The sequence below is a fragment of the Protopterus annectens genome, chromosome 2.part1 (genome assembly GCF_019279795.1).
Source record: "Protopterus annectens isolate FY-2018-M chromosome 2.part1, PAN1.0, whole genome shotgun sequence".
NCBI classification, from domain to species: Eukaryota; Metazoa; Chordata; order Ceratodontiformes; family Protopteridae; genus Protopterus; species Protopterus annectens.
The window spans coordinates 717,495,141-717,515,453 of NC_056729.1; the positions used below are offsets into that span (position 1 = coordinate 717,495,141).

The 20,313-nt window shown below is 38.8% G+C and overlaps 1 protein-coding gene across 3 annotated transcripts in view; it reads left to right on the plus strand.

The window, feature by feature from the left end:
• GUCY1A1 (guanylate cyclase 1 soluble subunit alpha 1) overlaps positions 1–20,313 on the plus strand; it is a 1,258,709-nt gene that overhangs the window by 918,903 nt on the left and 319,493 nt on the right. For 2 of the 3 annotated variants that reach the window (XM_044062438.1, XM_044062439.1), the window contains exon 7: positions 18,600–18,743. The exons of the other annotated variant lie outside the window; for it this stretch is intronic. In XM_044062438.1, coding sequence (XP_043918373.1) covers positions 18,600–18,743 — 144 coding nt within the window. The remainder of the gene's footprint in view (positions 1–18,599; positions 18,744–20,313) is intronic. 3 annotated transcript variants of the gene reach the window in all.

Sequence of the window (20,313 nt, forward strand, 5' to 3'; positions counted from 1 at the left end):
AAGACTAAGTTGGCCTTATGTAAATTAATGTATCTTATTAGGCTTGCCCTTTTACATGGATTATTCAATCCATTAATGTTTAAAGAAATTCCTTTTAAAGATGTCATTTGGCATTTTAAAACTTAAGAATCTTATGATCAAAATAACAAATAACAAGATAAGTAATGTTACATCTCCTCCTTTAGGTGTACCTTTAAATATAGCTGTATTTATTGAATCTCTTATGGGATTTCGTATAGGATTCAATTTTGTTTGTAGTGACAATGAATGTACAAAATATATTGTGGATGTCAAAACTATATACAAATAACAATGAACAAGTGAAAATAATGTAAGGATTAAACCTTGCATCCAGCCTGGAGTTATAAACTCCAACTTAGAGTAGTATTTACCACTCAAGTTAACCCCTACCCTAAGCAGCAGTACGTCAGCTACCACCTTATCAATTTAATACTAGTTATATTTAACTGAAGTTAACAGTTTTCAATTCAATTATCTAGCAAGACAAGACTACACATTTGGTAAAACAGCATCATATAAACTAAAATAAACCTTTTTTTTTTTTTTTTTTTTTAAACTGTTCATACTACTATATACATCCATGTAATATAAAACACTTGTATTCAAATAGCATTCAAATAATCTTATATATATACATACACATGCATACATACACACACATACACACATACACACACACAAACACACACACACACACACACACACACACACACACACACACACACATACACACAAACACACACACACACATACACACACACACATACACACACACACATATATATATATATATATCTGATCTCACTGAGTTGTATCTTTACTGAGCACCATCTTACATTGCTGTCCCTTCAATAAATCTGTCTGCTTTATACAAAATAATGCACAGCAAACACATTTTAGTAACCAGATTTTACAAACATGCTATACTACTGCTTTAAAATATATCACATGACAATTTCTTCCAGTATAGAGTTATAAAATTATTTATGCTTGTCAATCAGATTAATTAAATGAGTTATAGTAATGTATATGTTTGGGACATAGGTTTCTAACACATATTATTAATCTGCTATTCCTGTATCTGTGATGTGTCAGTGTGATATCTAGGTCAAAGGTGAGACCAGCTGCTTTCAGCTTCTCTGTGAGAATTCTGAGAGTTGAAGCTTTTGAAATAGCTCATGGACACTGTGCATGAGACAGCCCACATCCCAGATTGTCTCTCTTAACATTTTGGCGGGAAACTTATTAAAAACTAGTGACAAACATTCATTTAGCAGTGTAAATGCATCTAAACATGACAAAGCCTTCACAATGCATTCTACAGGTTATTACAGACTCTATGTAAGTGAAATCAAGCCCAAAATTATTAATAAGTAACAAAACTCAACATTTTTGTCCCAACTCAACTCCTATGCAAATCTTATTATTTACTGTGTCTATATGATCAAAAGCATTTCTATATATTAATAAAGAAAAGAAAAGAGAGTAGAAAGTAAAGGGTGTAAGGCAGAAATAAAAAAAATGTAAGAGAAAGCTATAAGAAGTATATACAATATAATGTTACTTACTGTTTATATTAATAGAGTTAAAATAAAACATATTATTTACTATTATTTAGTTCTAATTATTATTAGTTAAAGCATGACAGATTATTTACAAACAAGCATAAGCAGTGTAATCAAGAAAGTATAATTAGGAATAGCATTTGAAGAACATATAAACTTTTAAAGGAAAAAAAAATGTATCAAATTACTGACCTTATTTTCCTCTTCAGAAAGAGAAACAAGTGAAATCACAGCTTGCCATTAAATCTCCAGATATTTTGACTAATTATGAAACAAAACATTTCTTTGCACACAGAGAATAACTTTGATTAAATCTTTTTCAAAATATTTGTTGCTTCTTGGAAATGCAGGAACTATATTTAAAAAGATTAATAATAAAATAAAATGATGAGAGAGAAAAAAAAAACATAGTACAAATCATTTGTTTTTTAGTCTCTTCTTCTTCTCTGAAGTCTTCCACAAAGTTTCAGTTGCCAGTCTCTTTAACGAAGGACTAGCCCATTCCATTTCTTCTATTTTTTCCAAAATCTTATTTTTTTTGATAAACAGTAAAGCAGAGTCTAAGTCATCAAAAATTTTAGGACCATCAGGAAGGAAGATTTTAAGCTTGGCAGGAAACAGAAGGTATGTTTTAAACTGTGCTTTTTTAAGCTCCCTTATTAGTGGCAGAAAAACTTTTCTTTTAGCTAATACCATGGAAGAATAGTCATTGTCAAAACGCACAGTTGTTTCATTAATCTTAACAGGAGCTTTAGCCCAAGCAGATTTAAGAACCATCTCTTTATCAAAAGATGATAGAAATCTAACTATAACTGATCTAGGATAGTTTTTGTTAGAGTTAGTATTAGCTATAGATCTATGTGCTCTTCGATACCAAAGAGAATGCTTCTGGTAAATCTAAAGTTTTAGGAGCCATGTTGTTAAAAAGAAGTAATATTGTTACCTTCAATATTTTCTGGCAGTCCAAAATCCTAATGTTATTAGCCTAGATCTATTTTCCAGGTCATCCAGCTTTGTTTGTAAATGTGTATTTTGTTTCAGCAGAAACTCGATGTTGATTTCCTCTTCTTGTATTCTATTTTCCATGTCATTCACAGCTTCTTCTATGCCTGTCATCTGGATCTTCTGTTGTTGCAGGTCCATATGTAACAAGTCTATTTGTTTTGTAGATTTTTCTATGAAAGTGTCTATTTTAGTATCCATTTTATCCATCTTAGCAGTAAGTTGCTGGACTATAATTATCAGAGACTGAAGTTCTTTCTTGATGCTGGAGTCTTGAGAATTTGTCTTACTGGAACTCATTTCAGATGATAAACTGACAGGAAAATTTCCAAAGTAATTTCTGACAGGAATATTATTAAGATTTCCTTTCTTTTTTAGATATAGTTCTAGAACTATATAAAACAAACATATTTAGAAAGAAAATTACTTCAAAAATTAATTTTTTAAGTAATTAATTCCTGTCAGTGCAGTGATATTGGTGGAGCTGAAGAAATCTGCTGCTATCCTGTGTTCATCCTTGGCCATGCCCCCCAGTAATATGTATTCTTGACAACATCTCACCCTAAATGCTGTGTGGTGTGTGCAATGAAAGCCACACACTTCAGTATCACTACATACCTAGGTAGGGGTCTATTTCCAGTGTTGCCAAGTAAGAATGTGTGTGTATGTGGATGGGTCTACATCAGGTTGCAGATTATACACATCCCAGTGGGTCACGTGTCCATGTGGCACAGGCAATAACTTTTATACAAACCTGTGACATGTGTTCACCTGTACCCCAGATATGTGTCACCACAGTGCCATACCCCATTGTGGAATATGACTGCAGACCATCCTCGTGCTGACACATGCATACCTACAACACAAATGGATAACATTATCGAGACCACAATCAACCAGTGTTACTAACAGCTATAATGCATCATTGCTGGATGGCTGCACTACCTGACATATATGCATTACACTTTACTCCTTACAACATGTTACACTGTAGTACTGTGGTACACTGTATTACAGTCACCATGTGCACCAGAACCATATTGACCTGTCCCTGCATCGATGGTATGGATGACAGGGACGTGGCACAGATATCATCATATGCACAGGGTGTGTTGTTGGTTTGCCAGAGGCCAAGGGTAGGCCATACATTTGACACTATGTGTGTGGGTGAGGGATGTAATGAGGTGAACTGGGTGTGGTGATGTGGTGTGTGTTGGTATGGGGTTGCCCTAGGTGTGTTTGTATAGTGTGTGTGGGTATGCATGCACACAGATCTGCCATGTGTCTGCCCTATACAGGTGTTTATGGACAGCTGCAGACCATACCTGGCAGGGTGTGCAGTTTACTGTCTCTGGCCACAAACACGTAGATTGTACCTGCCAGGGGTTCCATGGCCACATCCAGGTACAGGCCTTGATGTGCTACTCTCACCTGATGATGACAAATGTCCACTGGAACCAGGTCCCTCCTGAGACTGGCCAGGACCATGTGCCCATGGCCTGCTGTGGTGTGGACACCGCCCCCCCCCACACAGTGCCGGGGCTGATACTGCCACTACGGGAGCCCCTAGGTATCCTAGCACATCCATGTTGACTGCCAGCTGTTGGCATTGCTGGTCTGTGTCCACGCAGCCATCGCCGCACTCCCACCGCAAATTCAAGCACGGACAGACCACAGTCAATGAGGGCAATCATCTCACCAGACCGTCTATCCATGAATTCAGTTAATGCATAGATAGCACCAGCCAATTCACGGGAGATGTCACTTGCAAATGGGAGAGCAGCCATCTGCAGCCTCAGGCCCTCTCTGGTGTAACATTCCATATGTACCTGCACCACCATGCCAGCCTGAAACATGCATCTGCTGGTACCAGCTGTGTCACGTCTGCCAGGGGCATGATGGCTAGCAGCTCTACCATGACCACCCTGGGAATTCTGCCTATGTGGTGCCCTGCCAGACATCCAGCTATGCCTACTGCGACCAGACACAGTAGGCATAATTACCACACTTTCCTGTGCACTGCCACCAAACTCCAGCTGTCCCTCCTCTATGGCCACTGGTGATGGGGTATGTATAGGCACTGAAACTGTGTGTGGTGTTGGGGTGGCTAAAAGAGGAATGTCAAATGATGGTGCTGTTTTGGCCCCTGACAACCCCACCTGTGCCTCAACAGCACTGTCATCATCTTTGATGTCTTTGTGGACTCCAACATCAGATTGCATGCAGGAGCAACCCTGACCCACCTCGCCACCTGTCAGGGAAAACAATAAATGCACTTTAAGACCTGTACAACATTGCATAACAGTATACACCCACACACACACACACACACACACACACACACACACACACACACACACACACACACACACACACCACCGTAATAGTTACCTGTCCGTGACTTTACAGACAGACCCACGTATATTTCCATGTGTTCCCCGTCCTGCATCACACTTGGTAACATACACTCATTGATACCACTCATTAACATATCAGTCCTATAAATCCCTAGAGAAGTGATCACAACACAAGACTTGTTACTACATTACCTACCTGACCTGTGTGTAGTGGTTTTAGATGGCCTAACTGCTGTCATTCAGTGTTCACTCTGTGTATGTCCGGACATCATGAGCATGGCCCCTATATGTGTGGGCTACTATGTTCACTCCATAATATCACTCACTGGAGTGTCATGTGTATGTACTGCTCAGTACATGCCAGGTATGCTGCTCAATCAGCCTATCGTGTGACAACTGTATTATATGGATACACTCCCTGGTGTTTAATAGTAATTCCCCAATGTATCTGTAGTGCTGCAAACATGGGTTGTTGATCATCTCTCTGCTGAATGCGATATTAAGGGTATACCTGGTGTCTACCTTCACTCTCAATGCATGTTCCTTGCTACAGACCTTATTATACCATCAGCTGTCCCGTGATTACATACATGACAAGTATTCCTGGTGTGTAATGTGGCAGTCCATGTCCATGTACTGCATGATCCCAAAGGGAGGTACTGCTGTATGAACAACCCCACAATCACACATGTGCATACATGGCTACCCACACAAACATACACACATGCACACACGCATCCTACATGCATCAACCACCCTCCACTTCACCAGAAGGACCCTTATGCACTCCAGAGGCCATTGTATGTAACAGTGGTATATGGCCCTGTATTATTCAGTCTATGGGGGGAGTGCACCATAACTAACCTAGGCTGTTGCTACATGTGGGGGTATCAGGCGTAAGCTGCCTTACGGTATCTGGATGTACATTACCATACAGTTCACCTTGGGTAAATGCAGGCCTACTGCTTCCTGCCTTACAGACTGTTCTGTTTGTCAGTGTGTTTGTGATGGTGTCAGTTATGCCTTGTTATGTAACAGATACATCCCATTGTGTCATCTGAGGTCTTTACCCCTAGGAATTGTGTACAGAGTGTAGTTAGAGGTTGCTGGACTATACATTTGCATTACTTACTATTGATTGAGTGTTACCCTGTGACCCAGTCTGTCTTTACTATTGTACTACTTGAAGGCCTCGGCCTGGACAGCAACATATGTCAACCTTTCCAGACTACTGTATCATTATAACTGTTTCACAGTTGCATTACTCTGTTTATATGTATGTCAGAGTCTAAACAGCTATATGACATGGCATTTACAACTGTAATAGTATGCAAATAAAGCTTTCCCATGTATGCAAACCTGTGTGTGTGGTGTTATATCCTGTGACCTCTCTGTGGGTATATGGTGCAGGCAACAACTGTCATTTGTATGGGTGGCTCATACAGTGTCCAGTTGGTCAGGTGGCAACTGTAGGCATAGTGGCTGTTCCATATTGTGTGCACCTTCTACATATGTATCATCCTATACATATCTCTGTGTGTGTATGTTTAGTTACATATATATATATATATATATATATATATATATATATATATATATATATATATACATATATATGCATCAACATATATGTGTCTGTGTATATATATCTTAGTAATGTTGATTGCTTCCACATGGTACATTCCCTATGGTAGCCAGACTGTACCGCATGATATGTTACTGATACCAGCCTGAGATCATACAGGTGGGATGGCGCACTGTTAATATCTTGTGCCCATGTTGTGTCAAGTCCTGTTTATGTGATTTGCAACAATTGGTATTGTATTACAGGGCAGATGTGTTTGGCTGTGGGGGGGGATATCTATACGTACAAGACATATGTTTTTTGGGCCCCCTCACCCCCATTAACGGTGCATGTGGACATATATATTTTTGTTATGGTCTCTTTTATATCTATCGATATATGTCTGTATATGCCTGTATAGATATAAATTTATGCTTAAATATATTTAATACTGTATACATATATATATATATATATATATATATATATATATATATAGAGAGAGAGAGAGAGAGAGAGAGCCATTTAGATGTAGACATATATATCTATAGATGTATGCATATGTATGTATATATGTTTATATTTATATATATATATGTGTATATAGTTTTATATATATACATATATATATATATATATATATATATATATATATATATATACATATATAGATATGTTATATCTATTTAGATATAGATTATATATACACTCACACACACACACACACACACACACACACACACACACACACACACACACACACACACACATCTACATGTTTAAATACATTTCCTGTACTGTTGAATGACTGTGCTGGATGATATGTTTTTGAAACATCTGTAGCAGGTAGAGCTGGCATGGCTTAGTGGTAACTCATTTTAGCTATGGTGTGCAGGGTCCTGGGTTTGAGCCTTGCAAAGGCTGTTTATTTTGTTGCTGGGCAGAACAGGGGTCATTGGATACAGAGTGATTAAGGCACTTTTATGCAGTTGAAAGTGGGTTTGCTTGGAGGTAAGCACTGCTAACTTCTGGTTACAGTTTCTTATACTCAGTTAGCTTCTAAATTGCTTAACATGTGTAGGCATTGCTTACCCCTGCACAAACAAGCTTAAACCCGCTTACTGCTGCTTAAAAGTGCTTACTGCTGCTTACCCCTATGCTAATTTCTTTAAAAGAAAAGAAAAAAGGTTTGATAGGAAAGTGGTGAAAAAGGGGCACAAAGAAGAAAAGACAGTAGGGAAAATAGCTAGGGATGTGCAGGAAGGGTGTAGGGAAGGTCCATAGCTGCCCCCATTTCATCTACAGCAACAGCTGTGCATATATACTGAATTCGGAGGTAGATTTGGACACTCAAATCACTGAGAGAGGGGTGAGGACAACAATAATATGTTGTGATACAAATTAGACCAGATTACATGTGTCCAGTGGACACATGTGCGAAATGGACAGCTATGTATGGGGCGAGATTTTTTGGGAACAGATTGACATTTTTTTTTTCAGGTGAGAGTAGGATGTTGGGAAGGGATTATAGGTATATTTGGGGAGGTAGGCTGGGTAGGTAAACAGACAAGATAAACAAGACACATACAGGGGCAGTATATGACATGAAGGTGGCTATGCTGGGGGCTGAGGCGGAGATTCAGGATGACCGTTTAGTCATGACATGAGGCCCTCGAGCTGGCATAGCAGATCTCCAATCTACTGATTGAGCTCGTTACGCACCACGACTTGGACCTGACGATGGGTGACAGGTTCCTGTCATGCCCGCTCTCATGGGGGGGGTGAGCCCCATCCTCTGAGGTGGTTCCACCTGAATGTGGTGCAGGACCAACAGACGAGGAGGTCCTGGGTTGGGCCCCAGATGTGCTGGTGCGCATTGCCACGGCCAGCTGAGGTGGGAACAGGTGGGTCTGCTGGGACCCGCATTCCCATATGTGCTATGGTGTTTATGGTTTCTCGACATATGTGGGTTAGTAATAGTCAGCACATTCCAGGATTAGGTATAACAGCATGCATAGATATTCCCATTAACCCAGACACCAGTTATGGAAGAATTGCATAGCAAACGTAACGCATGCATATATGGGACCACAATGGTAAAAACAACAGCATGCAGGTACATTGATGGACCATGCCACCAATGTTGGAGTATTTCAACATAGCACATGCATAGAAACAGATTTATATAATCATCAAACAATAGGACATATGTCTCAACATTACAGTGGAGTCATCACGTACCAGTTGAGGTGGGTATTTAGTGTATTGTTGGAGATATGGTGGGGGGGGGAGAGATGTCAGTTTGCAACTAGTATATTCCTGTAGTTTGCATTACTGTCCTAGTCAGTGCTGTTATCTGTACCTTACAAGTATTACTACACTACCCTATTGCCTTAGTTTGGACAGTGATATGGCTGTCAACTATATAAATGAACTGGTTTTACCTGCAGTATACACTTCTTACCTGATATACCTGTGGAGGAATTGTTTGGTAACACTAACTGTTTTTACACATACTCCCAGATTCCAGGTTGATATTATGTACATACCTGCCCATCTCTTTTGGCACAGACTCTGGCCATGTCTTGACCACATGCAGGTGAACCGGGACATATGTGGACTATTGCCCTCTTCAACCTTTAGTGACTTACAACACTCTTATACAGGATTTCCTAGACAGTTATATTATGTAGCATAGTGTGGGTGACAGTGATCAGTGATACCTTATTATTCAGAGCAACTGCAACACTCACAATGCCATACAATACCAGAGTAAACAGTACCAGTACAGGGTATCAAGCTTTTATTTCTCAGCACAGTGTGTGTATCTGATGTACCTGTAGGAGCAATGTTTGTTAGCACTACCTGAATGTTGTCACACAAAGTACCAGATTTCACATTAGTATTATGCACATACATCTCGCTCTGTTACTGTACACACTCTGGTCACAGCTTGACAACTTGGGAGTGTAGATGGGACATACATGGCTTATTACTCTCATAACATTTTGGGGAGTTGCTAGTGTGACAGATTTGTTCTTCTAGATGTGTGACAATCAGTTGTATTTCCTGTTTGCTGCCTAAACATCTGGGATCATCCCACTGATTTCCCAGGGGGACAGGGTGACAGGCAGCAGATATGGGCCAATATATTAGACATTCTGCACATAGTTGTACAGTTGTGGGGTATGATTCTGTATGCAGACTACTACCACTCCCAGGATTCGAACCACAGTGGTGTGTGCTAAAAATACAACAGTTTATATCTCATTTGTATGCGCTATTTGCATTTTGTTGTCTGTCTTTACACTGTTTTTTGTCTGTGTCTCTCAGTTGTACTAAATGACCTTTGAGGATTACACCAGTCATATACAGACATTTCTACACATTCTATTTATGTTGCACAGTGTGGGTAACAGTGCTTAATACAACAGTACTATTAAGTGATTGGAAATCTACATTACTATATGATACCAGAGTATACACATGCAGTCCAGCACTTAGACCTTTATTGTCAGGCTATTATGCTTTTATTTACATACGGACTATATGAGACTCTTCCTGCCGTATTCTCCGGTGTATGCAGTACTTGCCTTAAACAATACAGGTGTTATACTGGTAATTAACTTACTAATACTTTTAGATTTATTTCCTATGACAGTACATGCAACAGTATTACTAACCTGCCTCGCACCGCAACCTCTCCAGGCGACATCCATGGGCCTCCTGGTTCATGGCCCACTCACTTGCTGCTGTGAAGGACATAAGAGGAGTATTTTGCCATATCTATCCATAATATAAATGAGCTGGCAATTATTAAACAGGTAGTGGAGTGATACTTACACACAGCTGGGACAACCCCTGCCATCCTAGCCTCTTGGATCCACTGATCCAAGAGATCCGCCTTTTGCCGCTTCAGTTTGGCATAATGATGCCTGACCTGCTCACCAGTTTGGGGTATGCCAGTGCAATGGTGAGGTCACGGACGAGACAGTTCCGGGTTTCCACCTTATATTGGGAACCCTGGTACTGGCCCTGCAGCAGTCTCTGCTCATGGTCTTTGACAAGGAGTCCTGCCATGACTCTGGACACTTGGATGCCCCAGCACTGTGTCCAAAAGTGCACTACGTCTCCCATTCCAATTTCCCGCACTTTGCCATGATTAGATGGTTTTGAAAAGGCTAAGCTATGGGCAAACCTGCTTACCTAACATTGGCATTGTTTAAAGGGGTATACCACTGGGCAACGTGAACTAGCTGGCCTACACATTGCTTACACCTACTAATCTGGCCTCTATAATGCTTAGCATTGCTTAATATTTACTTTGCATTATATTTCCTTTTTGGCATTGATTTATTATTCATTACATGTTATATATATATCAGGTATCCAGGATTCATGTGTACATACACTGTATATGGTCCTTGTGTTTAATAGGGGACTTCAACACTCTATTACAATTACACCTCACATCTGGGCTTACTTCTGTACGCCAGTTCACATATTTATGTTGTGTAGTAGGTTATAGAACATATGACTGTATACTGATTCCTTTCACATGTTCAGCTTGATTTTATTAGAGTGAGGATTTGTTTGGTGATACCTCATTCATTTGTAGTGCTGTGATGGCTTGGTGGTTAACTGCTGTGACTATGGTGTATAGGGTCCTGGGTTCAAGACCTGTAAGGCTGTTTATTTTGTTGCTGGGCAGAACAGCGCTTTTTGGATACAGAGTGATTAAGGCACTTTTAAGCACTTGTAAGTGGGATGCACAGGTTTGCGCAAGGGTAAGCTATGCTAACCTTTGGTTAAATATGCTTACAGAGAGTTAGCTTCCATATTGCTTAACCTGTGTGCACATTGCTTACCCCCATGCAAACGGGCTTAAACCTGCTTACTGGTGCTTACATTTGCTTAATCCTATTTATTATTGCTTAATACTGCTTACACTTGCTTACTAGTGCTTACTCCCGCCTACCACTGCACTGCTTTAGACAGTAATGTCTAATGGTTCTTGGGAAGGTGGGGGATTTGGAAGCTGTATGGTGTTATCATTCATTACACATTTTACCTTGCATTTGTATCCCTGTTTCCTGTGTACATGTACTGTATGGGGCACATGTGATTTTCTGTGGACTTTGCAACATTATGACACTGACATCTCATATCTGCATTTAATGCAGTACTCCAGTTCACAAATATATGTTATTTACTAGGTTATGCAACTAAAAATATTGGTCATAATGTGATTTGACATGGAAAGTGCAGCAGTGGGACTCAAACCAGGAATGACTGCTCATAAGATGAGTACTCTGCCCACTACACTATTGCTATACTGCTTCATCTGCATATATCTTCCTTTTTATCCTCTTCTGCCATTTAAGCTGCATTAACCATAGCTAAGCGATGGGCAAACCCATGCACCTATGGTTAAATTTAATCTGTTTCATAAAAAAAAAGTATCTTTACATTGTTTGTGTTTACTATTGCTCTTGTACACAATGGGGATGTTGCTGGGGGTATGCGGACACCTATGTGTGGCCTTGCTCACTCTTTTAGGGTTTCTGCTGTTCTTCATTGCGGGGGCATGTATATTCTGAGAGCTCTGCTCTCAGACATGACCCCTGCACTCTTGCACATGCCATGTAAGATTAGGAGCTCAGGCAGGGTGCCTTCTTTAATATCTATGGCGTGCTGCCATCCTGCTCCTAAAAGGCCGCTTCCGTGCAGAACTAAGCTAGTCTTGCATGGAAAGATAGTGAGTCCTTATTCAAATGTATTTACTCTCATACTTTCCATATTGCTATACTGTACATTGCATGTTATATGTTGTTTAGTTTGACACTCATTATTTTTCTTATGTCATCAACTGTATTTACTGTGATACTTTCTGCATTACCTTACTATATATTGCATGTTTATGTTGTTTTTGTTTAGTTTGATATTTGCATTGTATATGAATCTGATACCTGTATCTTGTATGTGGATCTTTTCTCCCTGGGCCTGTACTGAAAAGACCTGAGTCCAGTCGGACTTACAGGGTTATGTTCATTGTGTCAAAATGCAGCTAGTCAAGTTTCAATGTATTCTGCATTACATCAGTTATCTGAACAAATTTATTTGATTTATGCAGAATGTGTATCTATAATAATATTTAATAAACTGAAAAAAATACAAATATATATATATATATATATATATATATATATATATATATATATATATATATATATCTACATACACACACACACACACACACATATGTATATATATATATATATATATATATATATATATATATATATATATTTATATATATATATATATATATTTATATATATATAGATATATATGGGTTTACCTAATATTATGGAATTCTCACTTACTCAAAAATTAAATGCACAAGATGACTTCTCAGAAAACTTATTTTAACGAACACCCAGATCATTGAAGTTGTACTCTGGGAAGCTAACAACTTGGCCAGCATGGCAAACTTTGCCCTTTTCCCCACTATAGTGTAATCTTAGAGTTGGTATATGTAGTTGAGGGGGTGAGCCCCCTGCTTGGGTGGGTTTGATTTGCTTTAGTTTTTTTTTTTTTTTTTGTGTTGGCCATATACATATATATATATATATATATATATATATATATATATATATATATATATATATATACATATATATATATATATATATATATATACACACACACACACACACACTCACACACACACACACACACACACACACATATACACACATATACACATTTACTATAATTACCTCTGTGTGAATCTGTGGCATAATTTGTACTTTCTCACTGTAAGTATTTATTTATTTGTTTATTGTTTCATTCATTCATTTATTTGTTTTTGTTTATCAGGGTAGAGCACTTATTGACACGGGCCATTTTCAGTCTCGGCCACAGAACACTGTCTCATTCAATGGTTTGTTAAGAATCCCACAGGAGGCAAAAAGAGGCCGAGAGAATCACACCATGCACTGCAGGATCATAAGATCATTGGTGTTTACTAGACTAATGGCCCTAGAAACTTATTAAGCCTTGCCATTCATGCCCCAGTTTTCCCATTTATCTGTGTTGAATGGCTTGGTTTATGTCTGTGCCTTAAGGCATCTACAAGCTGCCCCTGTCCATAAGGGACACAGGTAACAAGCCAGGGGTGAATTTGCAATTTCCCATCCATTGGTCCAAATTGCATTTGAATTGACTTAAGGAAGATCTCTGCTTCACATGAATGAGGAGTCTGTTTCAGAGAAGGGGTAATATCTGAGACACATATCTGTCCCTCCAACGTGTTTTGTTTACATCACAGACATGATTTAGACCTTAGACTGGATAATTCTGGTGCTGCTTGCTATGTAAATGTGTGGCAGATCCATCAGGGCTGGATCAGAGAATGTCTTGTAGGTTAGGCATACGTAGATCATCCCTCAATAGTCTATAGGAGACCGAATATATTGGCAAGGCTTTGAGGCGGTCCACATAGGACATGTTATTTACATCCTGTATTCTTTTAGTGAGGAACCTCTGTGGTCACTACAGCTTTTGCAAATGCCTGGTTAGGTACGTGCCAAAGGGTGCATCGTATTTGATGACTGGCCTAATTAGGGCTGAGTGTAGAGGGACTATGATCTCTTTAGATCTGGATGCCATGCCATTACTTATAAGTCATGCCAGGTAGAGGGATTTTTTCACTACCATGAGCACATGGTTATCAAAGTTCATGTTACTGTCAGCCTGGGATCCCAAGTCTCTTACCACTTTGTAATTTGAAGGGTAGTTGTCTTCTTAAAGGATATTATTTTTACATTTTTTGCCTTAAAATTTTGGCTATGGCTTTGGCATTAGTCAGTTGTCTGTGTCAAACCCTTCTGAAGGATATCTGCATTTTTTGGTGATTCAAAGATTGCACCCAGCTTGCAGTTGTCAAGCAAATATGGTCAACCAAAGTCCCTCTGTGCTAGCTTTGACTTCAGAGAAGTATACTCCAAAGAGAAGAGGTCTCAGAACCAAGTTCTTTGGGACACCACTATAACAGGCCTCTTGGTGGAGGTGGATTCCCTCACCCTAATTTCATGTATCCTATCAGTAAACCATTTGGTTGTTCACCATACTGAGGTAGCATTCTTGGTGTGTACATGCCTTGACGAGTGGATGAGTAACAGAAAATACACCCCTGGGATTACTTCATTGGCTCTGCTTGATAGAGGCTCAGTTAATTAATCAATGGGGTGGCGAAAGCCGACACACTCTGGCTAGGCTTATAAATGCCCTCAGACAGATAGCCTAGTACCTATCTATGGTCCCTATGAACCTACCAGCTGACATAGGGATTTATGCCTGAATATGTGAGTTTGTCTAAAATACTCGAGTTACTTATTGTGTCAAATGCCTTTGCCAGGTTAAGGTAGGCAGTATGGACTATTTTGCCATCATCCAATGCTCTAGTGACCTTTTTGAAGAAGTCCATTGGGTTTAGAAAGCATGACCAGTCCTTCACAATACTGAACTGGAATGAGTCCAGTGTTTGACGGTTTCCTATGTCTTTCTTTATAATGTCCATGATAATTATTTATATGGCCTTGCATACAAGACTAATCAAACTTATAGGTCGGTAGTTCCCTTTGCCAGCTGATGATCCCACTTTGTGTAGAGGAATGACCATTGCTGTGCTCCATTCCCTAGGGACGAAGCCTGTCTGGAGGCTGTGGTTGAAATGAGATTCTGGTGGGCCTGACAGGCTATATTTCAAGCTATTAAAGGAGGCATCCTGGAATATTATCAGGACCTACTGATGCAGTGCTTTTAGCTTTTGAGAGTTAAGTGAGGACCTGTTCTTTAGTGATGGTTTAGGGAAAAATGGTAGACTGCATTTCCTGGGGGTAGCTGGAGGTGAGAGAGGTTGGATTATCAGCCAGCAAATTTGCTATATCCTCTACTTCATAGGTTCATAGGTATATGTCTTAGGTATATGAACTATGCATATATTTTGTATATATTACTGTAACCACTATGTGTAACACTGTTTCTACTTCTGTACCAATTAATGTTTAATTTTTCTTCCACATCTATGTTCTTGTTGGAGCTTTTCTCCCCGGGCCTCCACCGAAAATGGGCTTTTTTAGGCCTAGTGGACTTTTCCGGTAAACAAATGCAATAAATAAATAAATATACTAGGTTAATGACCACCAGGGACTTTATAAGCCTAGCAGTGCAATCCAATCCAATTGTGTCCCAATGCATCATGGGTGTTTATTGGGGGGGGTGTATTGGGAAGTTTCTTGAAGTTATGTGGGGGGAGCATCTTAGTTTGGGCATTACTGGTTGCCTCTGTCTATCATAGACATGGGAGTCAGACTGAGGGTGAATTTCCAATTTTTCATCCATTAGTTAAGGTTATGCTTAATTAGGGTCTTTACTTCATGTGGATGGGGAGCCTGTTGCAGAGCATGGGGATCCTCTGAGACACATATATGTATCACCAACATGTCTTATTTATGTCACAAGCAAAATTTAAATCCTTGAATCTAGTGGTTCTAATGCTGCATAATTTTGTGGATGTGCAAAATGTCCAAACTGGATCTGTGGATGCTTTGTATGCCAGGCATAAATCACCTCTCAGTAACCTGGAGGAGACCAAGTATAGAGTTAGAGCTTTAAGGTGATCCTTACAGGACAGTGTGTTTATACCCAGAATTTTCCTGGAAATTAATCATTGTGGACATTCCAACTGTTTCATATGTCTGGTCAGGAACATGTTGAAGAGGATATTTTACTCAATGATGGGTCTGATAAGGACCCAATAAAGTGGCACTATGTCTTACTTGGACATGGATGGTTCAGCATAGGTAATTCCATTTAGTATTAGTCCAACACATTATTTGGTGTTCCCCTTGAGGTTGTGTAAATAACTGAATATGCCTTACGGTTATTCTTAGCCTGGGAAGCTACTTTTGCCTTTTTAAGTTGGCTTTGGTGGACTTGGTTAGTCCCCTGAGTTGCTTGTTGAGATTGATGAGGGTTTTTTTTTGTGTGTTGGGCACAGCCCTTCCTATTTTTGGACAATATTTTTTTTCTTTGGTTGTACAAACTTTTAATACTGGGAGTCTACAAAGGGAGCTTGTTTTTGAAGTTTGTCCTAAATTTATTTTGGTTTGGTACTGCTGTTTCTATGCAGTAATTTAGATGCTTGTACAAGGTTTCCAGAGAAACTTCCACACAGGCCACATTATTCCCTGAGTTTTGGGGGATTAGAATTAAGCTGTGCCATCACATAATAGGCGGCTGTTAACCTTGGAAAAGTTCTTAAAGGTTCTGGGATTTGCTAGAAGTTTGGGCTTTATATTTATTTCAAGGGTGACTGCTTGTTATGTGATCTTTCCAGCGAGGACACTGTACTAGGGGGTATACAACATTCCCTAATATTTATAAGTGATATATCCAGGATATGTGCATCTCTGTTAGGTGTGCAGACTAGTTGTTCCAGGGTGTTTACATTGACAAAATTCAGGAATCTTTGGGCTTGCATGTTAGTGGTTGTGTATGTATCCCGGTTTATAGTGGAATAGTTGAAATCCATGAATATGGTGGTGGGCTGAGTGGTGAATGACTACAGTACATTTAAGTATGTGCTATGGTTATCCTGGTTCATATATGGGGATCTATAGCTAGCAAGGATATGAGACTTTAACTAAAGTTAGTTGTTAACAACTCATGTTTTTACTTTAAGGAGATCTGTGTCATACACTTTGGCAATAATTACTATTCTGCATTGTACTGCTACTTTGAAAAAAAACATATTTTCTCTGTTGAAACTAATGATACATTATACTGTGCAATATTTTCTGAGTGTGGGAAATATGTTATAAAATGCATATGGAAGCATTTTATGTACTTTAATTACTTGTTAGTTATTTACCAGCCTGCTCATGATGTCAAATCTGATACTCCATTAACTATTTCATTTCTATGTCCTGCCTAGCTTTAGCATTTCACATTAACCTACTGGGGTGTCTTCCTCTTCCAGAGGAATATCTTTCCCTAAGTACATTTTATATCCATGCATTGAGACAAGTGTTGCGTTTAGTATGCTGTCATCTATGGCATACTCAGACTTTTGTTTTGTACCCAACCCAACTCTGTTGCTGGTAGTCAGGTAATATGCAATGCCAGCTACATCAGAGGCTCATGCCAACATGCTTCCATGTTACCATGCCTTAACATAGACTATAATAAAGTATTCTCTTTAGTAGGCTATCAGACCCAAACCCCCTGTCTATGTTAAGGCTGTTCTTTCTACCCTCCATCTGGAACATGCCCCAATGGTAGGCTTATACTTAGACAACATTCCACAAAATGGACATGATGATAGTTGGTCACTGAGTCCCATTTCCCATGTATATTATCTGTCACTAGAAACAGCTGCTTGAGCTTAAGGCACTGAGAACTGCAGTGTGGGTACCATTCTTCTTCAGTGTGAAACTGCCCTAGTACTTTTTAGTTTTGGTTTACTTGTTTCTTTTGCACCTACAAATACATATCATGCATCATAAAATGTTAGTCACAGTTCTTTTACTGGTTTAAATATAATAAATGTCTTGATGACATTAGTAAAAACATAAAATGATGTTAAGGGGGAAATAGCCACCACTATATTTATTTTTGCTTTTGTTGAATGATATAAAGTTTTACTTTTATCTAAAGCATTTATAGTTTTCTATGTTGTTCAGAAATGTTTAGGAAGACAACAGCAGGTTTATTGATTGCTCTAATTTTGTGCTTTATTCAGCATCAAGACTGCACTATTTAAGGATGACTTCAATGCAGTTAAATCTCTAGTTTGCTACTGTGTCATGTTGTTAAAAACAAGTAATACCATTTAAGCACAGTAACGACATTGTATTCCAAATTGCATATAACAAAATATTGACTGAAATGCCAGTAGCTTTACTCAAGCTATTAAAATGACATGACTTCAGGTTAACTCAGTCTGTATTAATGTGTCTTTAGCAACCTTTTTCTTTCCATACTTTTCTGAGTAATAGAATTCTGACCGCTTTGCACTTGTAGGTGGAAACCATTGGGGATGCATACTGTGTAGCTGGAGGATTACATAAAGAAAGCCAGACTCATGCTGTTCAGATAGCTCTGATGGCCCTAAAGATGATGGAGTTGTCAGATGAAGTGGTGAGTCCCCGTGGAGAACCTATCAAGGTCAGTCTTAAATGAGCGACAGTAACAATAGCTTATACTCACCATTAAATGTTACACAGCATGGATACTGGACTAACAGAAACACTTGAAACTTCTGAAAGCTTCCTCTCTTTAGATTAACTTCATTTGAGCATAATCTTACAATAGCTTTTTATTTGAATACTGAATGTGCAGAATAAAACAAGCAGCTAGAGATTATGGTCAGTTCGCTGATGTTTTGGATTAATTCTGTGCATGTAAGTACACTTTCCTTTCTGATGTCACTTCCTTGTTGAAACATATAGTTTTCACAATGGCATCATTCTACATGCATGTATGAGGCACGTCATTGTTAGTGACTAAGCATGTTTTTCTAATTGCTGTACTCCTGAATGTGATACCTAACTGACGTCCCATCTTTTTGAGTTGGTGGTAGTTTATTTGGATGCAAAAAGATCCCACGGCACCAGTCAGAAAGAGAAGGGCAATTTCCCTGGTGCCCTGGCCAAATTGCCCCTAGTAGTATAAATACCACCCAGATCTGCCCTGAAAAGAAACCCCAAGTCTAGTGGGATTAACCTGGTAAGCAAAATATAAATAAATAAATGATTTATCAGTAACACTGTAGAGGAGTTTTGGAGCAGTTGCTGCTCTTCTGACATGGCGTTAGCTGGTTCAGATTTTAAAGAAAAGGTTCATTTATCTGTTTTGCTGTTAAGTGTTTCTTTTTTCCTCGGCTGAAGTATATTTTTGAATGGAGTACATGTAAAAAAAACTTTATGACCTCGCAAAGATCAAGAATATCTAGAACTTTCTAAAGTAATATCAAAAACATATATCTGAACACAACATGTTTGGAGATAGACATATTCCAATAAAAAGCCTTTATGATTGGAGAGGTAACAGCTGCAAATAAAGTGTACATTTTTATAGTTTATGCCATTCATTTTTGCAACAGATTCAAACATGAATCTCACAGATCTTAAAATTATTGTCTTAACAAATAAGGTTTTGTGTTGATTCTGATTTAGAAAGCATATATTCATATGAATTTATTTTATTGTGGAGGATGGCCTTTTTTAGAGAAGTAACCTATATATGGTGACATTGTGAATGATGACATATGCAAAGAGAAAGAGCATGTATTTGTTGTACCCATACATGAACATTTACATTAGTACATAGGCCCATAGTTCTGTGCTAATTATAGCCACATGAGGCTTGCACTCTCCATAAACATAGACTGACAACTGTAATAATTTGACAGTGAGTATATGAGATGTAGTAATGGAGTTACATCATAAATGCATGTCTTTTCTTCTGAAAAATGATTTTTGTTACTCATAATGCTTTGCTGTGCAGAATCCTGGATGGCAGCATTCTGAGATTGTAAAAATTGTAAAAAATTGATAAAGACAAAATTGAGACATAGAAGAAAAATGTTAAAAAGACAGAACTCTTAGTTTAAGAAATCGTAGTGCAGCGATTAAGAATTGAACGTGTATAGAAGCTTAATGCTGAAACTGTCAAAAACAGTGAGATAAGTGACAAAGTAAGGATGTCTAAGGGTGTGCAGCTAGACTGTTGTCCT